Consider the following 16,274-nt stretch of genomic DNA (forward strand, 5'->3'; position numbering starts at 1 on the left):
ATACATATGCAGCTAGAGTCAAGAGCTCCGGGGTACTGGTTAGTTCATAATGTTGTTCCACCTATAGGGTTGCAGATCCCTTTAGCTCCTTGGGTATGACTAAATGCATTTTTAAACTTATGCTATTTTCAATGTGCAGTGAGTTTCCATTGTAAATGGAAGGGCATCTGTATTCGTTTAGTGAACAAATATTTATTGGGTATTTACTGGTTGCATTGTGGCCAAAATGGTTGGGATGAATAGTAGAGAAGACAGACTCAACTCCTGCTAGGAGGAGGAGAGACAGACAATGAGCAAAGAACCAAGTATGTTACAGGCTGCAGAAAGTATCATAAGGAAACAAAAACATTAAGTGGTGAATAACAGGAAGGGCCTAAAATAAGTCATGGAAGGCTTCTTGGAGGAGGAAACAATGTTTCCCTGCTGTGGCAGTGGGAGTGGTACCCAGGAGACTGCAAGTGCTTGAGCCACACTGCCCAGCAAGGAGATTATGGGACCCAATGACAAAGGTCTGACTTAGGCAAGATATCTAAATGGGAAATAAAAGGCACAGGTGCTTTGAGGTTGCAAAATCTGGGCTTTGTAGGAATGGAAACAAGAAATGATGATCCAGGAATGAGAATGGGCTAGAGAGGGAGTCAATAGGCAGCAGAGACAGGCAAGGCTAGACAACAGTGGATCACAGGCTTCAATAAGGGGTCTGAAGTCATGATAGAGTCCACAGGGACTTGATGGGTATGAGGTCTTGGTAGCTGCCAGTGTGTGTGTGTGTGTGTGTGTGTGTGTGTGTGTGTGTGTGTGTGTTATATAAATGCATGTGGTCATATATATTATATATGGATATGAATGGGGGCAGACATGGGATTGTCTGTCCTATATAATCCTTCAGAGTATTCCATAGTGGGACAAAATTCAACCCTTGGCTTCTTTCACAGGTGTCTCCTAAGGACTTCAACAAAGAAAGACAAGAGGCACTGTAAATACAGGATCTCCCTCCTGGATTCCCTGGCCTGACAGTGTAGTCAGCTACCTATGTAGCCTGAGCTTTCCTACTTCTGGTATACTGATTTGTTAATTTATATGTGTATGGTATGGATACATATATGCAGATACATGTCATAGTGTTTGGGCATGTGGAGGCCAGAGGTCAATCTGGATGTCTTCTTTAGTCATATTCTCTCTCTCTCTCTCTCTCTCTCTCTCTCTCTCTCTCTCTCTCTCTCTAAAAGATAGGGTCTCTCCCCGAGCACAGCTCACCAATTTGGCTAGAAAGGCTAGCTGGCAAACCCCAGAAATTCTCCTTTCTCCTTGTCTCTGGCACTGGGATTATAGTTGTATGTCATGGTATCCACTGTTCATTATTTTTTTTAACATGGTTCTAGGGATTGAACTCAGGTCCCCAAGCTTAACAGCAAGCATTTTTACCAAAAGAACTATCTTTCCGACTCTCCTTTCTTAGGATGGGAGGAAGGGAAATGTGATTCTCATTTGTCGCACCATTTGTGGGGTGACAGCACAAAGAAGCATGGTTCTTTTAAGGGGTTGTCTCTATAACTGCAGCTATACATATTTCTGCTAGTGGGATGGTAGAGTAAAAAACAACATCATGGTCACCATCAAGACTGTCCTTGGCTCTGGTATTCTCCACGGGGGAGGGTGGAACAAGAAGAGATAGATTATACCATGTCATCCCCACTACATGAAGAAGAAAGTTAAAAATATCAGGCATCCTAGGACAACATAATGAGACTGTTGGGGAAGATAGAGGGATGATGAAGGTAGAGGTGGGCCTGCGCTAGGTCCGTGGAAGGGGGATGGAATTAATGATGGGAGTCATGTGATGAAAGGGATGTCCCAGAGTCTTACCAGTTCTGTGTGCTCCTTAGTGAGACAGCGGGGCAAAGTATCCATGTATGAGTCCTTCAAGGGCTTCCAGCCCAGCTGGTGGGCCTCCATGTAGATCATCCCACACCTGGAGGCATAAACAATTGGGTTTTGTGTGTGCTTGCTCATTACTAACACTGGCTGACGTTTGTTGGCACCAGCATGGCCATGTAATATTCTAGGCTTTATGGATTTTGACAATAGACTTTATCCAGCTACATGACCCTTCTCATCTTATTTCCCTAGGTTAACCAAGTGCTTAATCACCCTTTCCATGTAGAGAATAGTGCCAGGAATCTTGACTTCTTTCCTTATTAGTCATAAGCACTCTATATGCTCATAAAGTACAAATATGTGTGTGCATATACACGTATGTACATGCAGTTTAAATCTGAGTATTCCCTATAGCATCATATTTTGAATGTTGTTCCCCAGCTGGTGGTGCTATCTGAAGGATATATAGGTCACTAAGGAGAGGAGGGCCTTGGAAGGTTATAGCCCCACCCTTGGTCCCTGCCCTACTCTACTTCCACGATATCAGTGAACAACCCGCAACCACACATTTCTGCTATTATGATAAGAACTGTTCCACCTTTCCTTTTAGCCGTGACAGACTGAAAGCCTACAGACTGTAAGCTAAAATAGTCCCTCCCTCCTCCTCTCCCTTTATTTAAATTTTACTTTTATTTTTAATTATGTGTATTGTGTGTATGTGTGTGTGGGGGGAGGGTATGCTACATGTATGCAGGAGGCCAAAGAGGCCAGGAGAGTGTATTGTGTCCCCTGGATATAGGCAGTTGTAAGTTAGGAACTGAACTCAGGTCATTTGGTAGGGGAACAAGTTCTTGCCATCAATGAGGGGCTCCAATCCAGCCCCTTCCTTGTAAGCTGCTTCTTTCTCTCTTTCTATTCTCTCTTTCTATTCTCTTTCTTTCTTCTTTCTTCTCTCTTTTTCTCTTTCTGTCTCTTTCTCTTTCTCTCTTTCTTTCTTTCTTTTCCTTCTCTTTTTTCTTTTCCTACTCTTCCTTCCTTTCTTTTTCTCTTCCTCCTCATTCTTCTCCTCCCTCTCCTTCCCCCACTTCCTCATCCTCTTTCTCCTCTTCCTCTTCCTGTTTAGTTTTTCTTTATTTTATTTTTCCCTTCATGTTCAAGCATGTGCACCCATATGAACACAGGCATACCAAACACATCAGCTCACCTGCTCACAGTGGCGGGGGAGGCCTGCTCCAGATCTGCTGGCTCAAAGATTAGACTCATCTTGGAGCTCATTTGAATGATCTCTCCACTCATTAAGCATAGCTGTAAGTGTAAGGTTTGGGGGAGAACAAGATTAGATTCTCCACCCATTAACTACAGCTGAAAGTACAGGGATGGGGAGCAAGCTAAAATTCCATCTACAAATGAAGGGTCACAGTGGAGACAAAATGAACTCAGTGGAACCTACACATATGTGTTAAGCACCCACTATGTGTCAGGCATCATTCTGAGTGCACAGGATAAAGCAGACAATAATTTCCATCTTCCTTGGGTCTACATTCTGCCAAAAGGAGGAAGGCTATAGGCAAGGTGTAGCGTGATATAAGTGTTCTAGAGAGAGAGACGGAGAGAAAAAGGCTTGAGGACTGCTGTCATGGCAGAAAAACTTGTCATTTTAGGGAAAGAGTATCTGGCCTCACAGTGAATTGCAACCTGGGATAATATTGAGACATTATTAATGCTTATGAAGAAATTTGATCTTTCTTTGTATTACCACAAAATTGTTGTTGTTATTGTTATTTCACATTCTACTTTGAGAAAGATCTCACTATACTGCCCATCCTAGCTTTGAGATCTCTCTTCAGTCCATGCAGATCCCTGTCTCAATTCTCCTGAGTAGCTGGGATCGTGGGTCAGTGCCACTAGGCCTAACTTCACATAGAATTTAGTCGCTTATCTTCACGGGCATATCTTCTGCCTAGTTTGACTGCTCAAGTTTCTGAGAAACTGCTGATTTTGAACCTCCCACAATGACTAGCCCACAGCTGGAATGAGAAGAATTACTCCTTAAATCCCTCTTGGGATGGAGTGAGAGACCACTAGAGGTTGTCTTGTTTGACAGGCATATCCCTGAGGCAGGCAGTGAAGATGAACATGTGAGCCTCAGAACATCCACTCATGACACAACCTGCCACTTGGCAACATAGACTCAAGTAAGGCATTTTAATCCTAGGACAAAACTAGAGCCCTTAGTCACTCAGGGGAGATTGAATGCCAGATACCCATGGTTCATCCAATTTTGTGGTTAAAAAATTCTGTGTATTCCTTGGCCCATGCCACTGTATGTGTCCCCAGAGAGGTCACAGCTATTGTAGGACTGATGCCCCACCAGTTTATATCATCTCTAAATAAATAAAATAGACTCACACCAGTGACTTAGCTTGACTTATTTATTAGACTCTATGACTCTGCCTAAAATTTTCATACCTTTTGTTTCTTTGTGGTGCTGGAGACAGAACCTTGGCCTTATGAGGTAAGTGCCCTGTTACTGAGCTACATCCCCAATCCTTTCTACTTATAATTTTATTCTCAAATCTTACTAACTGTAAGTACAAATTGAATCATAATTAGTGAACTAATAATGATTTTTGTGAGGGACATTTATGCTAGGTAACAAGTCCATGACTTTGTAAAGTTTTGATTATTCATGAGTTAATTTTTAATCCACCCACAAATAAGTGATAGGCTTGGTAGCTACCTTTTTATTGTCATCCAGGACAGTGTTCATATTTTCAATCCAAACAGCATCTACTGGTCCATCAAATATAATCCATTTGCGGTCATCAGTTATGGAAGACGCTTGCTCCCGGAAAGCATTGGCCAGGACACCATCTGTCCACTCATGGCTCACAGCATCAAAGCAGCCATACAGTTGCCCCATTGTGATAGCCTTGGGGTTGATGATCTTGAACTCCACAGCAAACTCTTCCATCTGGTTGGCTGGGTGAGAAAGTCCAACCCATTACAAAGGCTTTGGTGAGATCAGGCATTAAACAAAACACTACCAACTTGGTGAACCAGCAGTCTAAGGAGATTCTATAAAATGACACCTGGTCCTTATAAAGATTGGGGTAGCTGAATAGATTAGGCCTTTTGACTGGACTCAAGTGGACTCACTATCTGGGTCTGAGTTAGATACTCTGCATGTATTTCATGGTTGGGTAGCTTAGTGTTCTCACAGGACAGACCACTGTGGCAGTGAGGGCTTCTCTGACCCTCTTGGATGCACTTAAGACCCTCTTCCTCCTCCTGGTTTGCCTCGAGGGTTTGTGCATGGTTTTCTTGTAACTTGTTAGGCCATGTTCACTGGATCCTTGAGAGGCCAGCTCTTTTATATCAAGGGCTANGGAGGAGGAGGAGTGAATATGATAGAGACAAGAGGTGGGGAGGGGAACATGGAGGAATGGAGAGAGGAGAGACTGTACTCAGCATTTAATGTATGAGAGAAAAATGAATAAAATAAATTTAATAATGGAAAATTAAAAAAAAAAGATTAGGCCTTTTGTTGTGTGTTATCACAACCCACCAAAAAAGTATTTGTAACCATATTTTCTTCTGAGTCTTATTTCAAACTAGGTAAATGTCAGATTCATAATTAAAGAAACCTACTTTGTCTGAGAAGAGCTCAAACATTAAAGAAAGGAACCAGCATTTCACCAGCTCTTCTTATGTGCCTGGAATCACAGCTACACTTGGCTCTAGCCTGGGATGATAAAACCCCTGATAGGTGAAATGATTCTGGGAAATAATCACTGCGTTTCTCCATCCAAAGGAGAGTCTAAATGACTAAGTCAAGCTAAGTCACTGATGTGAGTCTATTTTATTCATTTAGAGATGATATAAACTGGTGGGGATCAGTCCTACAATAGCTGTGACCTCTCTGGGGATACACATAGTGGTATGGGTCAAGTCATACACAGGGTATTCTTAAAGTTAAAACAGTAAAGTTTATTAGAAAATGGTTTTACCTAGGTGGGGTGGGTACATACCCAAGTCTCAGCACTTGGGAGACTAAGGCAGGAGGATCATGTATTTTAAAACCAGCCTGGGCTACAATAGTGAGCTTCTGTCTAAAAAATAAAATAATAGTTTCAAACTCCAAAACAAGTAATAAGGAAAAGCAAAAAAAATTTTTTTTAGACAAAGTCTCTATTTTTTAGATCTGGCTCTCCTGAAACTCACTATGTAGACCTGGATAGTTTTGAATTCACAGAGATCTGCCTGCTTCTGCTTTCTGGGGCCTGGGATTAAAGGAATGTACCACCATGCCTGGCAAGAAAACATTTTAAAATGGAACCTAGGTTCTCTGGAAGAGCAACAATCACTCTTAACCACTGGGGCATTTCTTCAGCCCTCTAACCCCCAAAACAATTTTAATTTAAGTTCTTGTCTAAACTCATGTGCAGCATAGGCATGCGTTTAAGAATTACGTGTTGGCGTATTATATAGAAACAAACATACAAATGGAAGAAAAGAAACCTAGACTGTTTATTTAGTGGTGAACATAGATTCTGTTGGCTGACTACCTACAATGTTCCATGTATCTATCTACATAATCTAATTCTCAAATCAATCCCATCCTAGAGCTGGGAAAAGAGAGGAGACGACATTAAGTTACTTTCCTAAGTTTAAGTGTTTATTCCAAAGATGAGCTCTCATCCTCTACTCTAGGAAGAAGGGAGACAAGGAGGAAGGGAAGAGAAGAGAAGTGAAGTATGGGAAGAGGAAGCTTGTATGGGAAGAACACAAGGAAAGGAAAGGAAGCATGTATCTGTTTTGTTTTTAAACTGATTTTGTTTAAGTCAACAACAGTTGAGCTATTCTCCTTGGGGAACCACAGGGAAAGCCACCGTTGAGCATTTAATGGTATTGTTCCAGCCTCCACACCATGCACAGCAAACCCATTGTTGGAAGACCCTGTGTCCCAGCCTTTATTTTCTACCTGCAGACGTTTGTGTGCTGTGCTCTGCTTTTAATGTATATATCAACACCCAGGTTGACAAAGCTCATAGTTGGCGTTGTCTCCACCAAGTCAGGTAACTGTGCAGGAAGTCCTGACCTCCCTAAAGCAGAGGGGCAAGCTTTACCTGCATGTAAATCACCCAGAGCTGCAGCCAGAACTTTATAAGCTGATGTCTTGCCACCCATTGGATCTCCAACAATCATGTAGCCATGTCTTACCAGCATCATCTCATAGATCTGGGAAGAGAAGTCATACAGGGAGTCAATTCTGGTGCACTGCCCTGTACTACAAGTGAGAGGTTAATGAAGGGCAGATATCAGGTTCTCAGGGTCGCATTAACTATCATAAGCTGAAGCCCTTTTAGTGGTCTATTGTTAGATACACCTTAGATTGCCTAGGACATAAGGTACTATTTGTTCTTCTTCTATCTAGATGCTAATTCTCATGTGATTACTCAGATGACCCCATTGAGTGTATCTGACCTCTAAAGGAAGGAGAAAACCAACTTTCCAAAATTGTCTTCTGACTTCATCACTTGTGCCTATAAACACTTAGTGAAAAAAATTTAAAAATTAAAGGTTTAGCTTATACGAAATAATTGTATGTATTTTTGGGTACACTATAATCATTTGATACATTTAAAGAACTATATTGATCAAATCAGGGTAATTACATTTCTATCTTCCAAGATAATGATTATTTTTATGAACTCACTATAATTAAAAAGTAGATGGTGGCCACTAGAGGCAGGAAAGGAAGGAGAGGAGTTGGGGGATAGAGAGACATTAGATTCCTGACACCCCAAAAATTAGGTTGGAAGAATTAGCTGTAGAATTCTATAGTGGATAGGGCAACTATGATTCACAATACTTTATTTCTTAAAAAATATATTTACATGTATACCCATATTCATAATTTATTAGAGATGGCATTTACCTTTAAAGAGAGAAAGGCAATAGGAATCATTTTAGCAACCTGCATTTTTTTTTATTGGAGGTCTATGTACTGTTCTGACCTGAATGGAGCTCTCAGCTGATGAAAACTATTTCCAGAGTCAGGCTCCAACATATCAATAGCATTCCATGTAACTCCAGCCCTTAAGTACTGTCGTGGTTTGAACAAGAATGTCCTCAATAGTCTAAGGCATTTGAACACTTGGTTCTCAGCTGACGTCGTTGATTGGGGAGGTTTTAAGTGTGACCTTGCTGGAAGAAGTATGACACCCAGGATGGCTTTGAGAGCTTAGAGACTCTTAGGGCCCATTGCTGAGACGTGAGTTCCTGCTTCCTTGTCCTGTTGCCAGGCCTGCTGCCTACTGCTTTAACTCTCTGCCATGACAGATTCTCATCCATCAGGAATTGTTAAGCTACTTCTTCTACCAGTTGCTTTATCACATCAACAGAAAAGGAACTAATTCATGTATCAACAGCAGTTTTCATAAAAGCCCATTTTTAAAAACTATTTCCTGATCTTTTCTTTTCCTGTGACAAGCAGCTCATAATATTTAAAATAAAAAATACTCCAGTCATTTTTATTTACATGAAAAAAATTCCCTTTAGACTGTGAGCCCCTCAGAGAAAAGTGACACATGAAGCTTTTTATCTTAAAGGTCTAGTTCTTGTTATTTTTTTTTTCACCTTGGAGATGAGTGATGAGAAGAACCAAGGAAGGTGATGGTTATGGGGGTGGTGGAGGGAGAGAAAAATACACACTGGCAAACATTGATTGAGTATCTACTGCATGCCAGGCACTGATCTGGGTAGTATGGTCAGAGAAAGAACAAAACAGTAAATTCCCAACCATCAAGAAAGCTTTATGCTCAAGTATGTTTGAGAGACATTTATAGTGAATAGAGGTGAAAATAGGACAGAAGGCATCCCTGACTTGGTGGCCTCCAGCCTTCGTGAAAATGGCTGTGAAGATAGCAAGATACAAAAAGGCAAGTAATTCTGGGTATCTTTGTTTTGAGGATATAACTTTATGTTTTTAGAATCGGCACTAAAGTACATCAACTTTTGCCTGTATGTCTGCAAATAGTTTGAAAGGCATTGAAAGCAAGATCGATGGATGAATAGATTGACGGGTAAGTGGATATATGGTGGAATAGGTGAATGACTGGGTGGATGTATGGATGAGTGAATATGTGCTTGGGTAGACGAATTGATGATAATGGGTGAGAAAGTAATAAAGCAAAATATTCATTGTAAAATCTAGGCGGATAGGGGATATTTATTCATAACTCCACTTTTTTGAAGTTTAATAGATTTCATAATAAAATATAAGAAATTAAAGCGCATGCCTAGTTAAAAGGATAGGCCACATATAAAATTAAAAAGAGAGAGCTAGATTCAATATCAGGTTAAATGAAATATATATAAATATATATAAATTAGTTCACCTGATGATATACTGGGGAGAAAAATTATTGGTGCAAGTCAGTCTGACCTCAAAGTCTGAAGGTTTGGGTCCTACCTTGACCTTTTCGTCAATGAATATCCTAACTTTGAGAAATGACAAAGCAGATGAAGCTGGTGATGACTGAGGAGACACAAACATAGCACCATGCACCGTCTAGTGCTTTCTATGCATGTGTGCTCTCTGAGAAATCACTCTATAGGGACGCTTCTTGTCCTTCCATTGTACAGGTGAAGAAATTGAGGCCCGGAGAGGTGAAATAATCTGCCTTAGACCCCACAGAAGGATCTTACAGTAGTGAGATTTGAACCTGGGTCTACACTAATCCCAAATCTAGTTCTTCTCTGAACCTCACTGCTTTTGTGGGATCTAGATTAGTTGGTATTTATAAGTCTCTTTGACTCTATGTGACTCAGATCTGAGTGTGCAGTTCGGCCACAGTTCATTGAATTTATTACTGTAAGTCGTAAGTCAGCTTTGCATGGAGGGAAACACTTCAACTAGCATGAAGCTTTATGGAAGCTCTGTAAGGTCAGGCTGTATAGACTTGTGCTTTCTGTCAGAAAAGCTCAGTGTAACCACAAAGTTTTCCCCAAGAAAGATGACCAGAGAAAAAGTGCTGGTGTTTATCTTATTTTGCTTTGTTGTTGGTACTGTTTTGAGATTACAAATGTACCTCCTGCGGTTCACACATGTCACCATTGCATGCTTAGGTACAACGTTGCATCCTACCCTTTATCTTGTAGAAGCAAAGGCTGATGGCACAATAGACTGTCAAGTGGGTCTTTTATCTCCCTTGCTACTCAGATTTTGATGGTTGCTGTTAGGTCAGCTCACATCTGCCCTAGGTCTTTCTAGTTCCTGACTCCAGCAGACCCCAACTTGGGCAGAGGAAACTAACCTGGATAATCTTCCCAATGAACCAGGGCACTGGCTGCAACTTCATTTTTCTGATGTTGTTGTTCAGTGCTTCCAGGAAAACTTCATAGTCTGGCTTTGGAAGAACAACTCCAGGAAATAGATCTGAGATAATTCCCTGTAATACAATAATTCAAGAGAAATGGGATGTGGTGGGGATACCTGTTAGGTTGGTTAGTTCACCTTCTCTTAAAAGGAGATCTACAAACAGAAGAAATGTTAGAAAATTTGCAACACTTATTTTTTTCCTGGACTGAAAATCACAAATGCCAAGTCCGTGAAACACGATTCCCCTCCCAAATAGTTTTAGAAGCCAGAGAGATTTAACAGGGCCACAGTGCTGTTTGCTGGTCATGCCACAAACTAATGAGATGGACAATTCCTGGCTATATGGCACTCACAGCCTGATAAAGAAGATAGGCCTTAAGTTAGTTATAAAAGAAACTAATTCCATTAGATAAAAACCATGGCTCAGATCTAAAGCAAATAGTGAAAAAAAAAATTTTATCAAAATTTGGACCTAAATATGGCCTTTTTTTTTTACTATTATTAACATGAAGGGGGTGGGCAAAAGGTGTGTTAGGGAAGACTAGGTCATTAAACTGCTTGTTGTGCAAGCATTAGGGCCTGATTTGAATCCTGAACACTCATACAAAAAGTGGTGCCAGTAATCCCAGCTCTGGGAAGGCAGAGGCTGATGGGGTCTTTGAGCTTACTGGGCAGTCATTGTAGCTGGTTTGGTTAGCTCCAGGTTCAGTGCAAGACATGACCTCAACAACAACAAAAAGAGGTGGAAGGTCACTCGTGGTGGCTTGTGCCTTGAATCCCAGGACTTGGGAGGCAGATGCAGGCAGATCTTTGTGAGACTGAGGCTAGCATGTTCTACATAGCAAGTTCTAGGCCAGCCAGAGCCTACATAATGAGAATCTGTCTTTAAAAAGTAAAGGAGAGCAATAGACAATGGTAGCTGAGCTATCTGCATACACCAACTTGGGTGTCTGCATGCACCAACACACACACCCTCAAAAGCGGGATGGCTAGGATGAGAAAGGGTGCCAGGAGGAGGAAGGTGTGGGGAGGTGCTGAAGAAAATCTTTTATTCTCTGAAGTTGAGCCCGGGTTCCTGGACAAGGCCCCCAGACAGCATACCTGAAACAGGGGGACATCTTGAGCCAAGAACTTGGCCAGGTTGACATCCAGCAAGGCCCGGAGCAGCAGAACACTCTCATTCTCCTCAGGGTACTTAAGCTTCAGATTGCCTGCAGCTGTGAGCACAGACTTGACAGCCCGCATGCCATAGTCATAGTGATGTTGGGATGAGAGTTGCTCAGAGCACAGGCGGTAGGTGGCAACAATCTTCTGGGCAAGACTGTACAAGGGCAAAGACGTGACTTAGGTCCTCATTGAAGCCCCTTCAGAAACTACACTTGCCCATGGTTTTAGTGAGCAAGTCTTTTTACCAGAATCACCATAATGAACAAACTCTCATTCAAAGATAGGATGAAAGCAAGCAAGGCATATATATCTAACATACATTCTAAATGAAGTCACATTATGTGCTCCGTGTGTGTACATGTGCAGACATACACACACTTGAAACAATGGATCAAAGTATTAACTGTGTCAGTCACTGAAGAGCAAAAGTAAGGTTTACTGGGGGACATTTACCTTCTCCACAATATTGTGACATCACAATATTGTTTGATATCCTGTTTGTATTTTAATACAAGAATAATAATTCAAAAGTGTAATATATACATCATAGTACATACATATCCTCATGTGCATGCATGTCTACGTCTTGGTATTTCTGGATACACAGCTGAGAACCACATATCTCAGACTACGTATAGTTAGAGGAGACCATACTTATGTGTTCTAGACAGTGTTGGGTGAACAAGTGACATTTGTCAGGTCCAGGCTGACCCATAAAACTTCCTCCATGAGACATCCCAGGCCATGTGATGTAACCATGCTGTAAGAATCCCAGGTTCCTGATTCTCCCCATGAGGAACAATGCTTCTGATCAGAAATATCCATTTGCAGTTTTGAATGAGTGCAAAGCAAAGATTTGTCGTGCTCTGCCCTTGGGATTTGGACATTAGGGTTATTACCCTAACTAATATACTTAGACACGCTGCCCTTATGACAATTCCCTTTAGAAAATGGATTCACTTTTAAAAACAAAGATGTGTTCACACTGTAGCACAAGGCTTAGCATTAGGTAGATGGTGAACTGAATTGTTAAACCAATGTGATCCAGGTCTACCATAGGGAAAATATAAACCTATAGCTTGGGGGAAGCCTTTTGCCAAGGAAGGGTGATATAATCTGTGAAAAATTCTTAGGTTACAAATAAGAAACACCTATACATTCTGTACGAAGAATAAATGAAGAGACATTTAGTGCAACAACAAAATTGAGGGAAAGACAAGGTAAACAACAACAATAATAAAAAACAAATCTAAAACTTGGGTTGGGCCAATATAAACCATTTTATAATGATTCATAGCTCCTGGTGTGTGCTATTGTGAGTATATATGTACACACATAAGGACACTGATTAATTACTGAGTGCCTTGGAAAACTGGGAGGTGCTTGAATCAGAAATAACTCCATTAATTGGAGCCAATAAATGTTATATTGCTAGCATTTAACTAAATTATTTATTTAATTAAATAATACTAAATTTCTCTCTGCAGCTTTGGAATAATCTCATGTTTATAGTCTTGTTTTAAGCCATTTATTAATATGGGGGGGGGTAGATGTGTTAGCATGAGGGGTGGGAAAGATATGAGTGGCTACAGTTTTTAACAGTGTTTGGGTATGTATAAACAGAGAAGGACCCCTTCATGGTTATCTGAGCCTTTTCTCAGGAATGGGATTAGGAGCAAAACTAAGGCCATATGTTCTCAAATCAGCTAGAATAAAGTTTCTTGAGTTTTTATTCTTTTCTTCCAATGAACTACCTCAAATCTACCACACATGGAAAAAAATTGCTTTTTAGGACTATCTTTTTTTCTTTTTTTAAAATTTATTAAAATAGTTCTTCATTTACATTTCAAGTCCCCCATACCCTCCTCCCCCCACTCAGGAAGGAATAAAGAAAGAAATTTTTAGGACTATTTTGAGCTCACTTGTAATGAAAAGAAATGTAACATACCTTCTGGAGTCCAGAAATCCCATAGAATAGAGGGAGATTTCTCCAATAAGAGCATAATCTGGCACCATCATGGCTACTGTTCGGAATAAGGCCTGGAAAAGAAATAATCAGTTAGAACAAGAGGATACAAGATAAATACTTAGGAAAGGCACATCTACAAGACAAATAGAAGTCATGTGATTATCCAGTCAACCCAGTGACAATCAAAAGAAGGGCCAGAAGACAAGTTAACTCAGACAGACAAACTCTGTGCTGACTTGGACCAAGTTACATGCTATTGCACTGGGTATCATTGCTGTATGCTGGTTTTACAACTATATTTTACTCTTTGTTAAATGAGGACATTTTATAGCATCATTCAACTCCCCAGAATTCAGTAGGATGTCAGATGCCATTTAAGAATGCAAGACCAAAACACAAGAATTCTGAAATCAAGCAAGATCTGATTTGATTTCTGTTCTGATGCAGACAGTTTGGGAAGTTATAGAATCCTAAACTTCAGCCTTTTTTTTCCCCCAAAATGAACTAATAGCTTTAATTCTTCATAGGAATATCCTGAGAACAAATGATACAGTATCAGTGAAGTATCCATGAACAAATGTGGCTCATAGTTAGGAATCAATAAATATCAGCTACTCTATTATTGTCTCAGAACTTAGAGAAAAGGGACCTGCATGACTCTTATAGTTAATTAGCTGGAGAACCAGGACTAACTCAGACTTCCTTACACCATTGCTTACTACTTCCTATAATGTCTGTCTCATGTAATTTTCTTGTGCAGGTCTAACATGGCTTTTGGCTAAGGTTAGTGCAGCAGTTAGGTATAAAAAAGAGAAATGAAGGTCCAAATTCTACTTTGACACTCACCAGCTTATATCAGCTAACCTAGACAGACCTTGGTAAAGGGGAATTTCAATTTAAGAATTACCTCTATCAGATTGATCTCATGAGCATGTCTATGCATGCATTTTCTTGATTTTTTGATCTATGTGAAAGGACCAAGCTAACTGTGAGAGTGCTAACTCTAGCCCGAGCTATTAAGAAAGGTAGTTGAGGGTGCCCTGGGCAAACCTTGAGGGCGAACTCCACAGCCAGCCCCACAACACCCAGAGGAAGATCCAATCCCAGGTGCTCTAACACTCCTAGGATCATAGGATCAGTGGTGAGAAGGACACATCTGCCCCAACACCATGAGTAACTGGGACCAGCAGGACTCATGCACCCAGGAACTCCACCCAACCAGTGGCATAGGTTCCTTCTAGTCTGAGCAGGTCCCCTGAGCAGACCTTGGGTGCTAACTCCACAGCCAGTCCCACAACACCCAGAAAAAGCTCCACTCCCAGACACTCTAACACACCCAGGCCCACAGGATCCCAGGATCCCAGGAGCTTGGTCACACCAGAATCTCAGGGCCCCAGAGGCAGCTTGACTCCCAGGAGCCCTGACACACCCAATTTCTCAGGATCACAGGATCACAGAATTACAGAATCAGAGAGACAATTGAATTCTGAGGAGTTCTGACACAACCAGGATCACAGGAAGGACAGGCTCCAGTCAGATATAGCAAGGGCAGGTAATACTAAAGATAATCAGATGGTGGGAGGCAAGCATAAGAACATAAGCAACAGAAACTAAGGTTACTTGGCACCATCAGAACCCAATTCTCCCACCATAGCAAGTCCTGGATAGTTGCTATGCATCATACTGGAAAAGCAAGATTCAGATCTAAAATCACTTCTCATGATGGTGATAGAGGACTTTAAGAAGGACATAACTCCCTTAAAGAAATACAGGAGAACACAGACTAGAAGCCCCTAAAGAGGAAACACAAAAATCCCTTACAGAATTATAGAAAGACACAAACAGATGAAGGAAATGAACAAAACCATTGAAGATCCAAAAATGGAAATAGAAACAATAAAGAAATCACAAAGGGAGACAACCCTGGAGTTAGAAAACCTAGGAAAGAGATCAGGATTCATAGATGCAAGCAATGCCAACAGAATACAAGAGCTAGAAGAGAGAATCTGTGGTGCAGAAGATACCATAGAAAACATTGACACAACAGTCAAAGAAAATGCAAAACCCAAAAAGCTCCTAACCTAAAACATCCAGGAAATCCAGGACACAATGAGAAGACCAAACCTAAGAATAATAGGTATAGAAGAGTAAAGATTCCCAACTCAAAGCAGTGGTAAATATCTTCAACAAAATTATAGAAGAAAACTTCCCTAACCTAAAGAAAGAGATGCCCATGAACATACAAGAAGTCTACAGAACTCCAAATAGATTGGACCAGAAAAGAAATTACTCCTGTCACATAATAATCAAAACACCAAATGCACAAAACAAAGAAAGAATATTAAAAGCGGTAAGGGGAAAAGGTCAAGTAACATATAAAGGCAGACCTATCAGAATTATATCAGACTTCTCAGCAGAGTCTATGAAAGTGAGAAGATCCTGGGCAGATGTCATACAGACACTAAGAGAACACAAATGCCAGCCCAGACTACTATCCCCAACAAAAATCTCAATTACCATAGACAGATAAAACAAGATATTCCATGAAAAAAAAGCAAATTTATACAATATCTTTCCATAAATCCAGCCCTACAAAGAATAATAGATGGAAAACACCAACACGGGGCTGGTAAGATGACTCAGCAGTTAAGAGCACTGACTGCTCTTCCACAGGTCCTGAGTTCAAATCCCAGCAATGATATGGTGACTCACAGCCATCCATAACAAAAATCTGATGCCCTCTTCTGGAGTGTCTGAAGACAGCTACAGTGTACACACATATAAGAAAGAAAGAAAGAAAGAAAGAAAGAAAGAAAGAGAGAGAGAGAGAGAGAGAGAGAGAGAGAGAGAGAGAAAGAAAGAAAGAAAGAAAGA

The 16,274-nt window shown here is 40.8% G+C and overlaps 1 protein-coding gene across 1 annotated transcript in view; it reads right to left on the minus strand.

Moving 5' to 3' along the window:
- Nucleotides 1–16,274, minus strand: part of Dnah3 (dynein axonemal heavy chain 3) — a 163,931-nt gene that overhangs the window by 78,576 nt on the left and 69,081 nt on the right. Inside the window, exons 32-38 of the mRNA XM_021168736.2 lie at nucleotides 13,380–13,471; nucleotides 11,366–11,585; nucleotides 10,200–10,334; nucleotides 7,008–7,119; nucleotides 4,619–4,860; nucleotides 3,083–3,183; nucleotides 1,867–1,972 (exon numbers count right to left, since the gene is read on the minus strand). Of these exons, the coding sequence (XP_021024395.1) occupies nucleotides 1,867–1,972; nucleotides 3,083–3,183; nucleotides 4,619–4,860; nucleotides 7,008–7,119; nucleotides 10,200–10,334; nucleotides 11,366–11,585; nucleotides 13,380–13,471 (1,008 nt within the window). The remainder of the gene's footprint in view (nucleotides 1–1,866; nucleotides 1,973–3,082; nucleotides 3,184–4,618; nucleotides 4,861–7,007; nucleotides 7,120–10,199; nucleotides 10,335–11,365; nucleotides 11,586–13,379; nucleotides 13,472–16,274) is intronic.

Source organism: Mus caroli, chromosome 7 (assembly GCF_900094665.2).
Source record: "Mus caroli chromosome 7, CAROLI_EIJ_v1.1, whole genome shotgun sequence".
Lineage (NCBI taxonomy): Eukaryota > Metazoa > Chordata > Mammalia > Rodentia > Muridae > Mus > Mus caroli.